Raw genomic sequence first — 14,784 nt, forward strand, 5'->3', positions numbered from 1 at the left:
GTCTGTGACTAATGCAGTAGAGGAGGGAAAAGTACATCTGACCTGTGGCGTAAAGGGCAACCATGCAAGGCAGTGGTCTTTGAGACTGTTAGTCTGTCAAGTTTCTCTGGCTATGTACTATAGACCATGTAAGAGTTCCAGACAGACCTACCTCTGAAGTATTGAAGAAGGATGCTCAAATTATGATGTATTCATGAAACAGACCAGAGAATGGGATGTCTGAGGACTCCATCGTAATTATAGGTTCACATCAACACAGAGCAACTTAATCATAGACAGCGAGCTAGCTCATCAGCATATATAACTTATTTATTCAAGAACAGGCTGATTAAAGTCACGAAAGTAGTTTGACTCTGATTTTGAGGGCTGTTTGAGACTCCTTATGGAATGTGATTGGTCCAAAACAGAAAACACTCCTGCCACCGGCAACTGGCAGTTTATTATCACTATCTTCTTATAGTACCATACTAATTTAGTTTAATTCAAACAAGTGACTATTGTCAGGTATGCTGGCTTTATCTGCATTGTATTCTCCTTTCCCCATATTGTCTTTATTTACTTTTCTGCTCTTTTGCACACCAGTATTTCTACTTGCACATCTATCACTCGTTAATTTTCTAAATTGTCATTACTTGCTACTATGGCCTATTTATTGCCTCACCACCTCATGCCATTTGCACACACTGTATATAGACTTTTCTCTATTGTGTTAACTGTACGCTTGTTTATTCCATGTGTAACTCTGTTTGTGTCGCACTGCTTTGCTTTATCTTGGCCAGGTCGCAATTGTAAATGAGAACTTGTTCTCAACTAGCCTACCAGGTGAAATAAAAATAAAACATTTCATTGAATACAACCTTACAGGAAACAAGTGTCCTTTTGTTCCCCCTTATTCCTACGTTTTACCAAAGGTTACTAACATTCAATCATGGCATGTTAATTTATTGCTGTATTTAGCAGTTCAGAGGACCTGAACAGGCCGATATGTTGGCAACCACATCTAGCCTCAAGTATTTTATTACATTTAGACCTTATTTTTTACAGTATCATTAAGTCTCATATCAGGGGTTTGGTCTGAGTTGTGTTTGTATATAAACACCCTTATGTGCTTCTACAGTTGTAGATTTTAGTATGTACACAGTTGTTTGTTTGCGAGTGGAACGTAAAGGTGGACTGGATTACTCCATTTAACAGAATTCTCCCTATGGTTGGTTGGTTGGCTGTTTTGGTTTCAGAGGACTAATTGAGATGGGTTTGTGTACGGAATTCGTATAGCTACCTCTGGGGATTATATGCTCAAGGGTGCACCTTCAAGACATCCGAGCAGAGAGAATGCATCAGCAGATGTCAACCTCAATCCCACTCCAAGCAGGGCTTTTGACATTAGCAATGTCATACATCGATCAACATCCAGGTGAGTCAAACAACGTAAGCCAATCTGTCTGGAGCGACTCCCAGATGCTGGAAAGTTCCTTTAGTGTACTTGAATGTGTTCAGAATTTTTACAGCAAGGGGTTGGTTTAGCTGCCTCCAAATCAAGAAAATATCAAAGATGGATAGGGTGGTACTCTCCATCCCTGATCAAGTCAGAAAGCAGCAAAACAGAGGGCTGTTACATGTTAATACTGTAGCTTCACAGGACAGAAATGTAGTCAGCCATGGTGGTCCTAGGGAGGTTTACTGTACCAATGGCCCTCAATGCCACTGGTGCGCACCCACCGTCACTGACTAAATCACATGAGGGCACAGCGTTCATTTCTTAGTGCCCGTTGGAAGCGGATGGTTGCATGGACGTGTTTGCAGCGGGCACAGCCCACACTGCGCAGAGCCTCCCCGAACAGCAGAAGCACGTGCCAGTTGAATTTGGCCGAACACTCCACGTAGCCACACTTCCAGTTCTTCCTTACCAGGTCGGACATGTTGTGGCGGGGGATAACACGCCCCCGCTGCAAGTCCCGCTTGTTCCCCACGACCAGGATGGGCATGTCGCCTGTGCCCAACACCCTGGAGAGGAAAAGAGACACCGAATGAGAGGTAAGACATCTGTGGTCATCTAAAGCATTAAGTATTCAACACACAGTGGTTGCTTTTCTGTGGTCATTTGAACAGAAACACAGCGTCACATGAAAGCAAGGCTTAGCTATGACTGACACAGATTTGTACCTCAGTTATAGTTGATGCTATTGAGGCAGCGTTCTCCAATTCCCTGCCAACTCTGTCAAACTGATTGATCCGTTTTATCAGGAGGTCTTCGTAGGGAGAGGACTAAGGGTCATTTCTGTTTGGACTTATTCATGACCAAAAACAAGGGGTGCAACTTTCACTGGGTACGGGGCCACATTCTGGAATTGCATTTTTGTCCCTCCCAGTTCTCATTGGAATGTGATACAAAATGAGGCAACGGTGTCCTCTAGGAACATGCGGATGCCTCTGACTGGTCCGATAGGTTTTGGAGTGTTTATAATTTTTTTATCCCGTCGGATAAACCTTGGGTTTTTGTGGTGAGTGTTCATTGTGCGTGTTCTGTATACAGTGTGTGTACAGAGTATACTGTGCATTTGAAAAGTATTCAGACCCATTTACTTTCTCCACATTTTGTTAAAGTGACTCCCCATCCTGCATGAGGGAGCGTAATCATCGACTGACACTAATCAGCATAACGCAACGGACATAAATATTCCTAGAAAATATTCCTATTCATGAAAATCACAAGTGAAATATATTGACACAGCTTAGCCTTTAGTTAATCACCCTGTTATCTTAGATTTTCAAATTATGCTTTACAGCCAAAGCTAGACAAGCATTTGTGTATGTTTATCGATAGCCTAGCATAAGGTAACTTGGTCACGGAAATCAGAAAAGCAATCAAATTAAATCGTTTACCTTTGAGCTTCGGATGTTTTCACTCACGAGATTCCCAGTTAGATAGCCAAAGGTCCTTTTTTCCAAAATTATTATTTTTGTTGGCGAAATAGCTCCATTTGTTCTTCACGTTTGGCTGAGAAATCGTCTGGAAATTGCAGTCACGAAAACTTCCAAATTAGCTCCATAATATCGACAGAAACATGGCAAACGTTGTTTATAATCAATTCGATAATATATCCCCCGGACAATTGGTTTTTCAGTAGGACCGATTGGAATAATGGCTACCTCTATTTTACGCGAGAGTCACTCTGGGAGCCATCAGGCAGGTGACCAGTTGCGCAATGTAGCCGCTTACGGGTATTCTTCAACATAAATGCGTAAAACTACGTCACAATGCTGTAGACACCTTGGGAAATACCGAGAAAAAGTAATAAAAAAATAATAATAATAATCTGGTTGATAGCCCATTCACTGCTCAATAGGGACGCATTGGAACGCAGCGCTTTCAAAATATGAGGCACTTCCGGATTGGATTTTTCTCAGGCTTTCGCCTGCAACATCAGTTCTGTTATACACAGACAATATTTTTACAGTTTTGGAAACTTTAGAGTGTTTTCTACCCTAAACTGTCAATTATATGCATATTCTAGCATCTTGTCCTGACAAAATATCCCGTTTACTACGTGAACGTTATTTTTCAAAAAATGAAAATACTGCCCCCTAGTCACAAAAGGTTAAATTACAGCCTTAATCTAACATTTTTTAAATACCCCATAATGGCAATGCAAAAAAACAGAAATACCTTATTTACATAAGTATTCAGACCGTTTGCTATGAGATTTGAAATTGAGCATCATGTTTCCATTGATCTTCCTTGAGATGTTTCTACAACTTGATTGGAGTCAACCAGAGGTAAATTCAATTGATTGGACATGATTTGGAAAGGCACACACGTCTATATAAGGTCCCACAGTTGACAGCACATGTCAGAGCAAAAACCAAGCCATGTGGTTGAAGGAACTGCCCGTAGAGCTCTGAGACTGGATTGTGTCGAGAAACAGATCTGGGGAAGGGTTGTTTTTCAGTGGCAGGGACTAGTCAGGATCAAGGGAAAAATAAACGGAGCAAAGTACAGAGAGATCCTTAATGAAAACCTGTTCCAGAGCGCTCAGGACCTCCAGACTGGGGTAAAGGTTAAAAATCCAACAGGACAACGACCCTAAGCACACAGTCAAGACAATGGAATGGCTTCGGGACAAGTCTCTGAATGTTCTTGAGTGGCCCAGCCAGAGCCCGGACTTGAACCCGATCGAACATCTCTGGAGAGACCTAAGAATAGCTGTGCAGCGTACCTTCCCATCCAACTTGACAAAGCTTGAAAGGATCTGCAGAAAAAAATGGGAGAAACTCCCCAAATACGGGTGTGCTGCCAAAGGTGCTTCAACAAAGTACTGAGTAAAGGGTCTGAATACTTCTGAAAATGTGATATTTATTTTTTATATACATTTGCAAATATTTCTAAAAACCTGTATTTGCTTTGTCATTGTGGGGTATTGTGTGTAGATTGAGGGGAAAAAAAACTATTTTAATACATTTTAGAATAAGGCTCTAACGTAACAAAATGTGGAAAAAGTCAAGCGGTCTGAATACTTTCCGAATGCACTGTATCTACAGTCAGATATGTGAGTAAGATCCAAGGTGTCACCCTCCTCTCCCCATCCCAGGCCTCTGTGTTCAGCTTTTGTCTCTTATCTCCTGAAGATGATGATAGTTCTTGTGACAGTTCCCTCTTTCCCTAAGAAATAAATAGCTTTTCCTCAACTGTCAGTTCCTTATATTGATTTCAAAAGAATGTAGCCTACTGTTCCAAATGTTGATTTTACAAGCATGTATTGCAAAACAGTTAGCATGTAAATCTAACAAATCAAATGATTTGTGCATAATCATAACTGGGCGAGCCCAATCAATAAATGGATGACTGGGAGATGAATGGCTGTGACAGGACCGGTCACTGACACCATTAGCCTCTGTATGGCCTTGGCAATGTGGTGCTGTCAGAGTGGGCACTGATTGACGGCCTCACATTCACACACCCCGCCCCTACTGTCACCACTAGAACAGCTGTGACGTCCACTTTCACGTCCCAGTGCCATGAAGAGGAATGTGTGGATTCAAGAGGAAGCCTTATTGACTTTTCAAAACTGAGGTCAAGGGGGTTGGTTGGGTCAAACCTACAGTAAATCCTATGCCTCGATACATTTTCACCATGGTGTGTTATGAAGAATTTCAATTAAGTTAGACATCTCTTATAATACATTAGATATTACAACTTCTTTATTACAATAGCAGTACATACATTAAGTACATTGCAGAAAAATCTCAGCCAACCAGCTGAGGCAGCCAACCAGCTGTCAGTCTTGTCCCAGGCAGCCAGCCAGCCAGCTGTCAGTCTAGTCCCTGGCTCATTAGCAGATTTGGAGATGATATTAAACAACCCATCTCTCCCTCTGTGTGTGTGAGAGCGAGACATGTGAGACGTGCAAGAGATGGTGGTGTGAAGAGGATTTCATTGTAAATTAAACACGTGTTTGCCACCAAGGTCATCAGCTGCCTCACAACGACAAGTCATGTGGTTGCAAGCTAAAGGCTCTCAGAATTAATCTCCACTCCCCTGACACGTATCACACGTCCGTCCCTCCAAACATCACATCATGTCACTATCCCACACTGACATCAGTCTAAGACAAACACCAGCCTTGTTTCCCAACCCTGTTATTAGGACACACAGTCTCTCTGATTAAAGCTATCTGGGCTCCCAGGAGGGATGGTTTGCGCAAATTGCTTTGACTAATTATATGACACAGAATTGGTTTAGCAGCTGCCTGGTTTGGGAGAGATGTATCGACCTGAAAAGCAAGCGAGCACTACTGACATGAAATTTGTGGATTCGCAAGGAATGGTTATTGATTTTTTTTCAAGCCCAGAGCCAAGAGGGGTGGTTTCTTAAAAAATAATCTAATGTTTCTGGATACATTTCATCCACAGTGAAAGATCGGCTTGGCAACAGTTCTATCAAACTGTGACTTAACTTTTTACCATGGTAATATAACCACTGTGAAATACTTATTTTGTAACAAGTATCTATTGAGTGTCTATTGTGAGTGTCTATAAAGTGGGTGTTGTTAAAACTGTTTTCATCACACCATTCCACACTGCATTCGCTTCCAACAACATCTAAAAAATTCAGAATTCAATAGAACATATAAAAGAGGCGGCAGGGTAGCCTAGTGGTTAGAGTGTTGGACAAGTAACCAAAAGGTTGCAAGTTTAAATCCCCGAGCTGACAAGATACAAATCTGTCGTTCTGCCCCTGAACAGGCAGTTTAACCCACTGTTCCTAGGCCGTCATTGAAAATAAGAATTTGTTCTTAACTGACTTGCTTAGTTAAATAAAGGTTAAAAAAAAGACAATGGAGGGATTGTGAAGAGAAGCCAAAGTGATTATGAAGACATTTGACCCTGGCAGTCTGAGCCACTCATGTTGATTTCAGTCCAAATGTTAAATAAATGTTCTATGTGAGTGTGGCGGTGGAGGCTCCTGATTGCGGCCTAGGCTTCTCTATTCATAGTGAGCCATAATTACGGCTGAGTTCAAAGAGCTGGTGCCAGCCGGCCCTATTTGGCATGCAAGCCATGTCCTCACCTGGTCTCTAGGATCTGCTGGCGCATGGTCTTGATGTATTCGAAGCTGTCGAAGCAGCAGATGTCATAGACCAGGATGTAGACGTGAGCGCTGCGGATACCTCGGCAGCAGGTGTCTGTCCACTCCTGGAGGAGGGAGGGGAGAGGATAGGAAAGAGAATTGTAGAAAGAGGAAGGAAGGAGACAGGAGGGAAAAGAGAAGACACGGGGAAGGCTCTCATTAGGAAGCAGTACCTTTTTGTCTGGTAATACTCAGATACACTGTTTGATACATTTTGAATGTGACGGAAAGATTTATTTTAAATAGTAGCACAGAGACCAATAGTCTTCACCTATTCTATGCACGCACAGCTTTTGTACACTTTTTTCAGAATGATGTTAGTCTAGTTAATTTGCTGAAATTACTTGCAACATAGCATACTCTCTGGTCAATATGACAAAAACACAATCTGCTCTCTTTTGTAATTTTAATTTCTGCTTTATGATTGGCTCCTCGCTGTGAGAAATATTGTTTGCAAGCAAGAGCTTGCCTTGCATAGCTTTTCAAAAAGACCTCAAGAACCTCTCCATTGCAAATGAAAACACTGATTATCTTATAAATTATCAATTGAGTGTGAAATTTGATTAGTTATACCCAAGACTGTGGTTAATATGTGGACTTCAACACAATATTACTTTCTTTAAATGAGTAAGCCAAACTAGTAATGACATTTTCTGAGGTCTCAGTTCCATTGAACAGTTTCAGTTCAATATGTTGTTCTGTGACTGTAAAATTGTGTCTAGACGTGATGAGAAATCTCTGGTGCATTGAAAGGTCAATTTTCATTCAAACTTTATGACTGCAAAGCTGCGAGTGTTGTGTTTGAAACCACCTAAAGCGAGACCGATTCAAGACCAAGATCGGAGGGGGGAGAGACCAAGTCAAGACCAAAACCGGGAGGAGAACAAGGTGTCCGAGACCAGAAAAATGCGAGTCCAATTCAAGACCATGATTGTAATTTTGGTAAATCACCACCATAAGAGTTCAAAATGTCCAGTATTTCTGTGTTCATATGTCAGAACAACATATGGATTCTTTAGACATTCAGAATAGTCCCTGCTGCTGAGGGAAAATAGAGCCACTCTACAAATTATTACTAAGCCAAACACAGTGGGGAACAATGAGCCTTCAGAGAAGGGCTAAGGATTTATAAAATAATGATTATAATAATATAGAAATAATGATAATTATTTGATTATTTTCAATGATGTTCTAATTTAAAATAAACAAATATCCAATCAGGATTTTTCTTTGCTTGTCTCTGGGGGATACATCGAGCTAGCTAAGTCAGCCATTGGCTAGGCCATCAGAAGTTATATAAAATTATCTGCCATTCAATTGTATTAGTAAAAAAAGTATGGAAACTTCTGCCTTCTTGAAGGCCAACAGGTCACTACTACTCAATAGTGAGCAGTAGTTTTACCACGGTCTAGCTAGCTAGCTTTTGTTGTTGGCTAGTTTTCAGTGGCAGCAGGTTTTATCAAAGAGGAGGTTGTTGCTAATTTGTTAGCGTCTCCCTTTTCAAGAATAACTTTCAACAAGAAGTAACGTTTCAAATGATCATATGGTGAGTGGAACTGTGTTTTTTATTATTACAGTGTGCTTGGTGTTGTTAGCCATCTCTTTGAAAATAAGTTGTGTGTGTGAAACATTGTTGCATTTAAAGTGGAACTGACAGCATTTTAGCAACGTGAAATCTTATTCAAATCTGTTCATATACACCCACAGGAAGAATATTACACTTTTTTTTTAAACATTCTGACGTGACCACTTAGGTATGGTCATTTTCACATTTTACATAAATTCTTAGCATCCAGAATTCCCAAACATTCTAAGGCATTTGTGATAATTCTACAGCAGTAGAGTGGGAAAAGGGATGTGCCGGGACCATCGACACAGATCAGGGGGTTATCAATCAGAGCTACAGTAGACCTTTATACAAACAAGCCATTTGCCACACGGGCCTGTCATCATTCACTTTGAACTGGACTGTGTGTTTACAGGCAGTTGCAACAGCGCGACTTTCGATCATTAGAACACATTTGTCAAAAGCCACAAAATAAACCTGAATGGATTTCTACAAATATGTAAACACCACGGTCATCTTACAAAACATGAAAAGGTAGGCTCTCTCTCCCTCAGTTATGCGCATCAACAACAACAAGCGCAACAACTAATGCTAGCCATAGCAAAATAGATTTTAGCCTAACAAAGGAACATTAGATAAAACATCTCAATTTTTCAGCTAGTTGGCCGTCATAATTGCACTGATAAACGATGGAGAATTGTAGCCTCCTCATCCTTTTACAGCTTCCCTGCCAATGCATGCTTGTCCCAACCAAGCACTCAATTAACTGGCTAAAGTTAGCTAGCTTGCTACTTCCAGACACAAATGAGAGAACAGAGCTGGTGAGGCTGTTTACATGTCATCTAGTGCGTTCTTGACTAACTATTACTTTTTTTGCCTGTGTTTACTGACACCCGTCATATTCAGCAGGTGTTGCATGTTGGTAAACTCATCAGTTGTTCGGTCCTCTGGCACATTCAGATGAGAGGGCTCTCAAATCCGAGTAGATAGTAGAGTGAATTTGCCAATGCAAGAGAAATGCTAACTGTATAACAGTCGTTCAAGTTCTTGCTAACTAACCAAATGACTCCTGCATCTCTAGCTGTGTATGTATAGCCACCGAAAAACGATGAGGGGAAAATTCAGTCACTCACCCACTCCTCCAGTGTTATGACATGACAGCTTGCTAGCTAGCTGCTAGGAGAATATCTAGCTAACGTTAGGCTCTGTGTTTTTAGCTTGCTACATAAATAGATACGCTAGCCTATTAGCCATGTTATGACTGACTTGTGATCATTGCCCTTGCTAGTTTAATTGTATTGACATTACCAGCCTTAGTTACATTAGTCCGTTTTTGTCCAGAATATTGAGTCATTGAAACTCGAACAGTGCATCCCGAATGGAGGCAGCAAACAATGTACCAGGCCAGCAGTGATTTACAACCTGATAGCAATATTTTTTTGACTCTCCAGAAATGTATTGGTGAATTATATTAATCAGGCATTTAACTGCATCTATCTACATTCTACAATGCTTTAGTGTACGTCATGGAACTGAGAGTCAAAGAGTACCTATTTTTAAAACCTCTTATAAAGTTGGTTTTGTGGCATAAACAGGGAATTTGATATTTTTGACTTATGACTGTCTTTTTGTTTCATAACTGCAAAGTAGTTCAAACGCTGTCAGCTCCACTTTAAACTTTAGGTCACTGGTTACTTTGTGTGCTAAACATCAAATATTTTTTTCAATGGGAAGTAATAGTTGTACAATTTGATTGGGAAATGCTTAATGGTTGTGTTTTTGTTTTCTTATGATTGAGACCTACTGGCTTATTATATACAAATTTATGGTTATCCTTTAACATCATGCTCTGTTTGACTGCTGTCTTTCCATCGGCCCTATGCAGTGGTGCCTGGAGAAGTGAGAATACTCTATGCCAAAAGGTTCCCAAACGGCCCACCCAGCGAAGGAAAGGCACCCTAAGTTAATTTTTTTTTTAATGAGTTTTCCTGTAAATTAACCTTGTTAAGCTCTGATTCTAGTTTGTGAGCTAGGAAGAATACTGCCTGGGAAGGTCTCTCACTCAGAAGTACGAGATGGGGAGGGAGGCGGGGGTTGGTTGATCTCAGGTCTCCCCACTGGAAGCCCAAGGTAGGGGGAGCGGGGGAATCTATCAAATAGCACACCTCTAACTTCGTACAGTAGTAATGCAATTAGTAAAATCAGTCACACTACAAAATGCTACCAAAAAAACACAATTCATTCATAATACTGTGAATATATAGTTTCACAGACATATTGTTGCATTTTTTTCTGGTTTGTGCGAAATCATTAAGAATAATTTAAAACCAGTCTGCACACCACCAAGGTGAATTGGTTTAGTCTTGACTCTTGGTAGACAGTGTTGGGGGATGGGTAATGTATTGATGCTCGAGTGCCAAATCAACACAATTATTTTTCTATGTCTTTTTCCTATTTATAAGTTGTTTTTGTATATATTTTTTATATTTATACAGTTTTAAATGTTATGATTATTTATTTGTGTTGTTCCAAATGGCTGAATAAAAATTACAGTTCGTGCAGAATGGTGCTTTTTCTTCTTTTTTTGGCGGGGGCGCTGAAGGGGGGGTTGGCCCAGGGAGCCATACAAGCTAGAACCGCCACTGTACCCACTGTTGTCTTAGTTAGTATTTACTAGTAGATATGTTGAATTGAAACGTCTTTTCTACCCTAACGCTACCGATGTAATTATTCTGGGAGCTGCTCCATGCCAAAACCAGTTGAGAGCTGTCCACTCTTGCTGCATGCAGATGATATTCCGCTGAAACTAGACTGTTTGGCGCGCATGCGAATACATGTCACGTGCTTTGCGATTGTGTAAACTACTTTGTGAATTATTTCTCTATTGTACTACATAATTGATACGTCGTATACCTTCACTACACTACTTTGATACTCATCAGAAGGGATTATAAACAATGCCCACTGAAAAAAACTGGGTAAACGGTTTAAATTTTCGTGTACCCTCTACTACATCAATGGCCCTTTTATTTATTTTTAATTTATTTTTTACAAAAAGTGCACTCATACAATAATGCGCAGGTAATTTGCTTTCATTTCAAGTTGCTGTCACTTCAGAATCACGAACCTGTCACAATATATATAAAGGCTGTTAAGATATTAATGTTTCAAGAAAGGAGTGTATATATTTGACCTGGTGAAGCTGTTTTATGCGCTGACTGAATGGAAGCTGATAATTATTAGTTTTACTCCGCTGGTCTCGGGAAGAAATTACGAGTCCTCACTGGCCGAGACAAAGTCAAGACCGAGACACCAAATATGTGGTCTCGAGTACTACAACAATAAAATCTGCTTTAGCAGTATCTTCTGGACAGAGTAATAACCCCATCTAATTTATCCCTCTTATAACAGTGTCCTCAGGAGAGCCCTGTGTTGTATAATACATTCATCTGAGAATATCAGATATTTGAGTAAAGATAAAAACAGATTTCTTCCTTTTATGTGACATCCTAGGTGAATACAGAGAGCAGGTTGTCTGCTTTTCTAACCCAATGACAAAGCTGCTGACTACACACTTTCAGATGTGTGTGTGTGTGTGAATTTAAATTAAAGGGACTGCGAGGCATCAAAGCAGTGCATACACAGCATCAAATCAGAAGTGTCTTCCTCTCCTCATGTCATGATGTTAAAATGGACCTTTCACCTGTCTACAATGTCTAACCTGCCACACACATCAGTTCCCATCACTGTTGTGCTTTAGTGGGACAGTACCTGCATTGAGTTCCCGGGGAAGCTGGTGATGGCAGGATAGTCGGTGATCTGCAGGTCATGCACGTGGCCATTGAGCACAGCAGCAGACAGGTGGACACGGCGGGCGCGGCTGGTTGCCGGGGTGGGCGCCTCGCTGTAGTCATCGTGGAGGAAGCGCTGCACGATGGCAGTCTTGCCCACGCCTTGTGCCCCCAGCACAGCGATGCGGAAGGGAGGCGGCATGCTGCGCCCCCCTCGACCCCCTGCTGCTGCTCCACCCCCCTCCCTGTTCTCGCAAACCACCGGCCAGTGCATTCAGGGTTGTGCAGCGCATAGTCCCCACAGGCACAGAGGCAGATGTTGTGGTGGGGGGCACGCTCGGCCACATTCATAGACCACCAACACCCCCTATCCCACTGGTGGAGAGAGAGAGAGAGGGGAGAATGGAGTTGGGGTGTGAGAGAAAGAGAGAGAGGGGGAGGTAGAGGGATTGGAGAGAGAGGGGAGAAAGACAGAAAAGGGGAAGGAGGGAAAGAGAGGCAAAGGGAGACAGAAATTGGGAACACACATAACAGGTATGGGTCATTTAGTTCATTTGGAGCTTAGGTATGCTAATTCTGGATCACTACATTTCTACATGAAAGTATATGTTACTTTGGCAAGTGCATTCTTTTTACCACTGCATGCCTTTCATTCATCTACAAAAGGGAAACAAAAGCACTAAGCTGCTAAGCAACCAACTAAAACAAGAAGTCATATATATACAAGGACACTGGGAAGATGAAATAACATATACTGTGAAAACCAAAGTGCCACTGTGCAATCTCAATTTGCTTATTGACAAAATTGAAGCTCAAAATAAAAGTAACTCAAAATATTTATTTAGTCACTCTAAAATGTGTATTGTCTTCCAGATGGTTTATTGGAGGTGTGGTTTTGAAGTCTAGACAGACTAGACGAAGATTTGCTTATTAAGGCATCACTTCATTATCCCTGATAGTTTAAAAACGTTTCATGAGTAATCTACAAAATGTACACATCTACAATAATCTCCGAGATGCATTACTCCAATATGCCTAACAAAATTCCAACCAAATCTATATCTGAAGCTGCACATCATTAACTCCATTTTTTTTGAAGACAACAATCACCATTCAAAAAAGGTTGCCATTCCAACAAATGGAACCAAATTAAATGGGCAATCAGCAGTAGAAACAATAATAAAGCACCTCTCTGACCCTGTTTTGGTAAAAAGCAGAAGGATGGGGCTGGAGAAATGTAACCACTCTCAAATTCACAGACAGAGCTATGGATGCATCTGATCCATCTCTACGCAGACGACACCATTCTGTAGACTTCTGGCTCTTCTTTGGACACTGTGTTAACAACCCTCCAGGCGAGCTTCAATGCCATACAACTCTCCTTCCGTGGCCTCCAATTGCTCTTCTTTACAAGTAAAACTAAATGCATGCTCTTCAACCGATCGCTGCCTGCACCTGCCCGCCTGTCCAACATCACTACTCTGGACGGCTCTGACTTAGAATATGTGGACAACTACAAATACCTAGGTGTCTGGTTAGACTGTAAACTCTCCTTCCAGACTCACATCAAACCTCTCCAATCCAAAGTTAAATCTAGAATTGGCTTCCTATTTCGCAACAATTCACTCATGCTGCCAAACATACCCTCGTAAAACTGACCATCATACCGATCCTCGACTTCGGCGATGTCATTTACAAAATAGCCTCCAATATCCTACTCAATAAATTGGATGCAGTTTATCATAGTGCCATCCATTTTTGTCACCAAAGCCCCATATACTACCCACCACTGCGACCTGTACACTCTCGTTGGCTGGCACTCGCTTCATACTCGTCACCAAACCCACTGGCTCCAGGTCATCTACAAGACCCTGCTAGGCAAAGTCCCCCCTTATCTCAGCTCGCTGGTCACCATAGCAGCACCCACCTGTAGCACGCGCTCCAGCAGGCATATCTCTCTGGTCACCCCCAAAACCAATTGATCCTTTGGCTGCCTCTTTCCAGTTCTCTGCTGCCAAAGACTGGAACGAACTACAAAAATCTCTGAAACTGGAAACACTTATGTCCCTCACTTGCTTTAAGCACCAGCTGACAGAGCAGCTCACAGAATACTGCACCTGTACATAGCCCATCTATAATTTAGCCCAAACAACTACCTCTCCCCCTACTGTATTTATTTATTTATTTTGCTCCTTTGCACCCCATTAATTATCTCTACATTGCACATTCTTCTACTGCAAATCAACCATTCCAGTGTTTTACTTGCTATATTGTATTTACTTTGCCACCATGGCCTTTTTTTCCTTTACCTCCCTTATCTCACCTCATTTGCTCACATTGTATATAGACTTATTTTTCTACTGTATTATTGACTGTATGTTTGTTTTACTCCATGTGTAACTCTGTGTTGTTGTATGTGTCGAACTGCTTTGCTTTATCTTGGCCAGGTCGCAATTGTAAATGAGAACTTGTTCTCAACTTGCCTACCTGGTTAAATAAAGGTGAAATATATATATATATTTCAAATGCAAGGACTGACAATCTATGATATCAAAATGCTAGTTTTACCCATGTTTTGGGGCTATATAGGGTTTGTTTACATTTACTTTGTTTGCAAACATTGGAGTAAAACAATCGTATATTTCGGGTTCTGATTGGGGTACTACAGTTAAACTAAGCTCATGAAGCATTTATAAGTTATATTATTCAAGAATCAATGGGTACAAATCAATTATTTATAAGTCCAAAATGGATGGAGCAATTGCTGATTGCCCCTTTAAGTTTCCCTTCCAGAATAT

At 41.1% G+C, this 14,784-nt stretch overlaps 1 protein-coding gene across 1 annotated transcript; it reads right to left on the reverse strand.

Moving 5' to 3' along the window:
* Positions 1-291: 291 nt before the first annotated feature.
* LOC135550754 (ras-like protein family member 10B) lies at positions 292-12,355 on the reverse strand. The gene is made up of 3 exons (XM_064981844.1): positions 11,967-12,355; positions 6,569-6,693; positions 292-2,004 (listed from the first exon to the last, which is right to left on the reverse strand). Exons 1-3 carry the CDS (start codon positions 12,258-12,260, stop codon positions 1,734-1,736), a joined length of 690 nt encoding a protein of 229 aa, XP_064837916.1. The 5' UTR covers positions 12,261-12,355; the 3' UTR covers positions 292-1,733.
* Positions 12,356-14,784: the final 2,429 nt, after the last annotated feature.

Source organism: Oncorhynchus masou, chromosome 12 (assembly GCF_036934945.1).
Source record: "Oncorhynchus masou masou isolate Uvic2021 chromosome 12, UVic_Omas_1.1, whole genome shotgun sequence".
NCBI classification, from domain to species: domain Eukaryota; kingdom Metazoa; phylum Chordata; class Actinopteri; order Salmoniformes; family Salmonidae; genus Oncorhynchus; species Oncorhynchus masou.

Bases quoted from the DNA above. Each gene is read 5' to 3' on its own strand.
- LOC135550754 (XM_064981844.1), bottom strand. From the start codon at position 12,260: ATGCACTGGCCGGTGGTTTGCGAGAACAGGGAGGGGGGTGGAGCAGCA. The intron at 6,694-11,966 runs GTACTGTCCCAC...TCCCTCCTCCAG, and splicing joins TCCCCGGGAACTCAATGCAG to GAGTGGACAGACACCTGCTG. The intron at 2,005-6,568 runs GTGAGGACATGG...TTTCCTCTCCAG, and splicing joins CAGCAGATCCTAGAGACCAG to GGTGTTGGGCACAGGCGACA.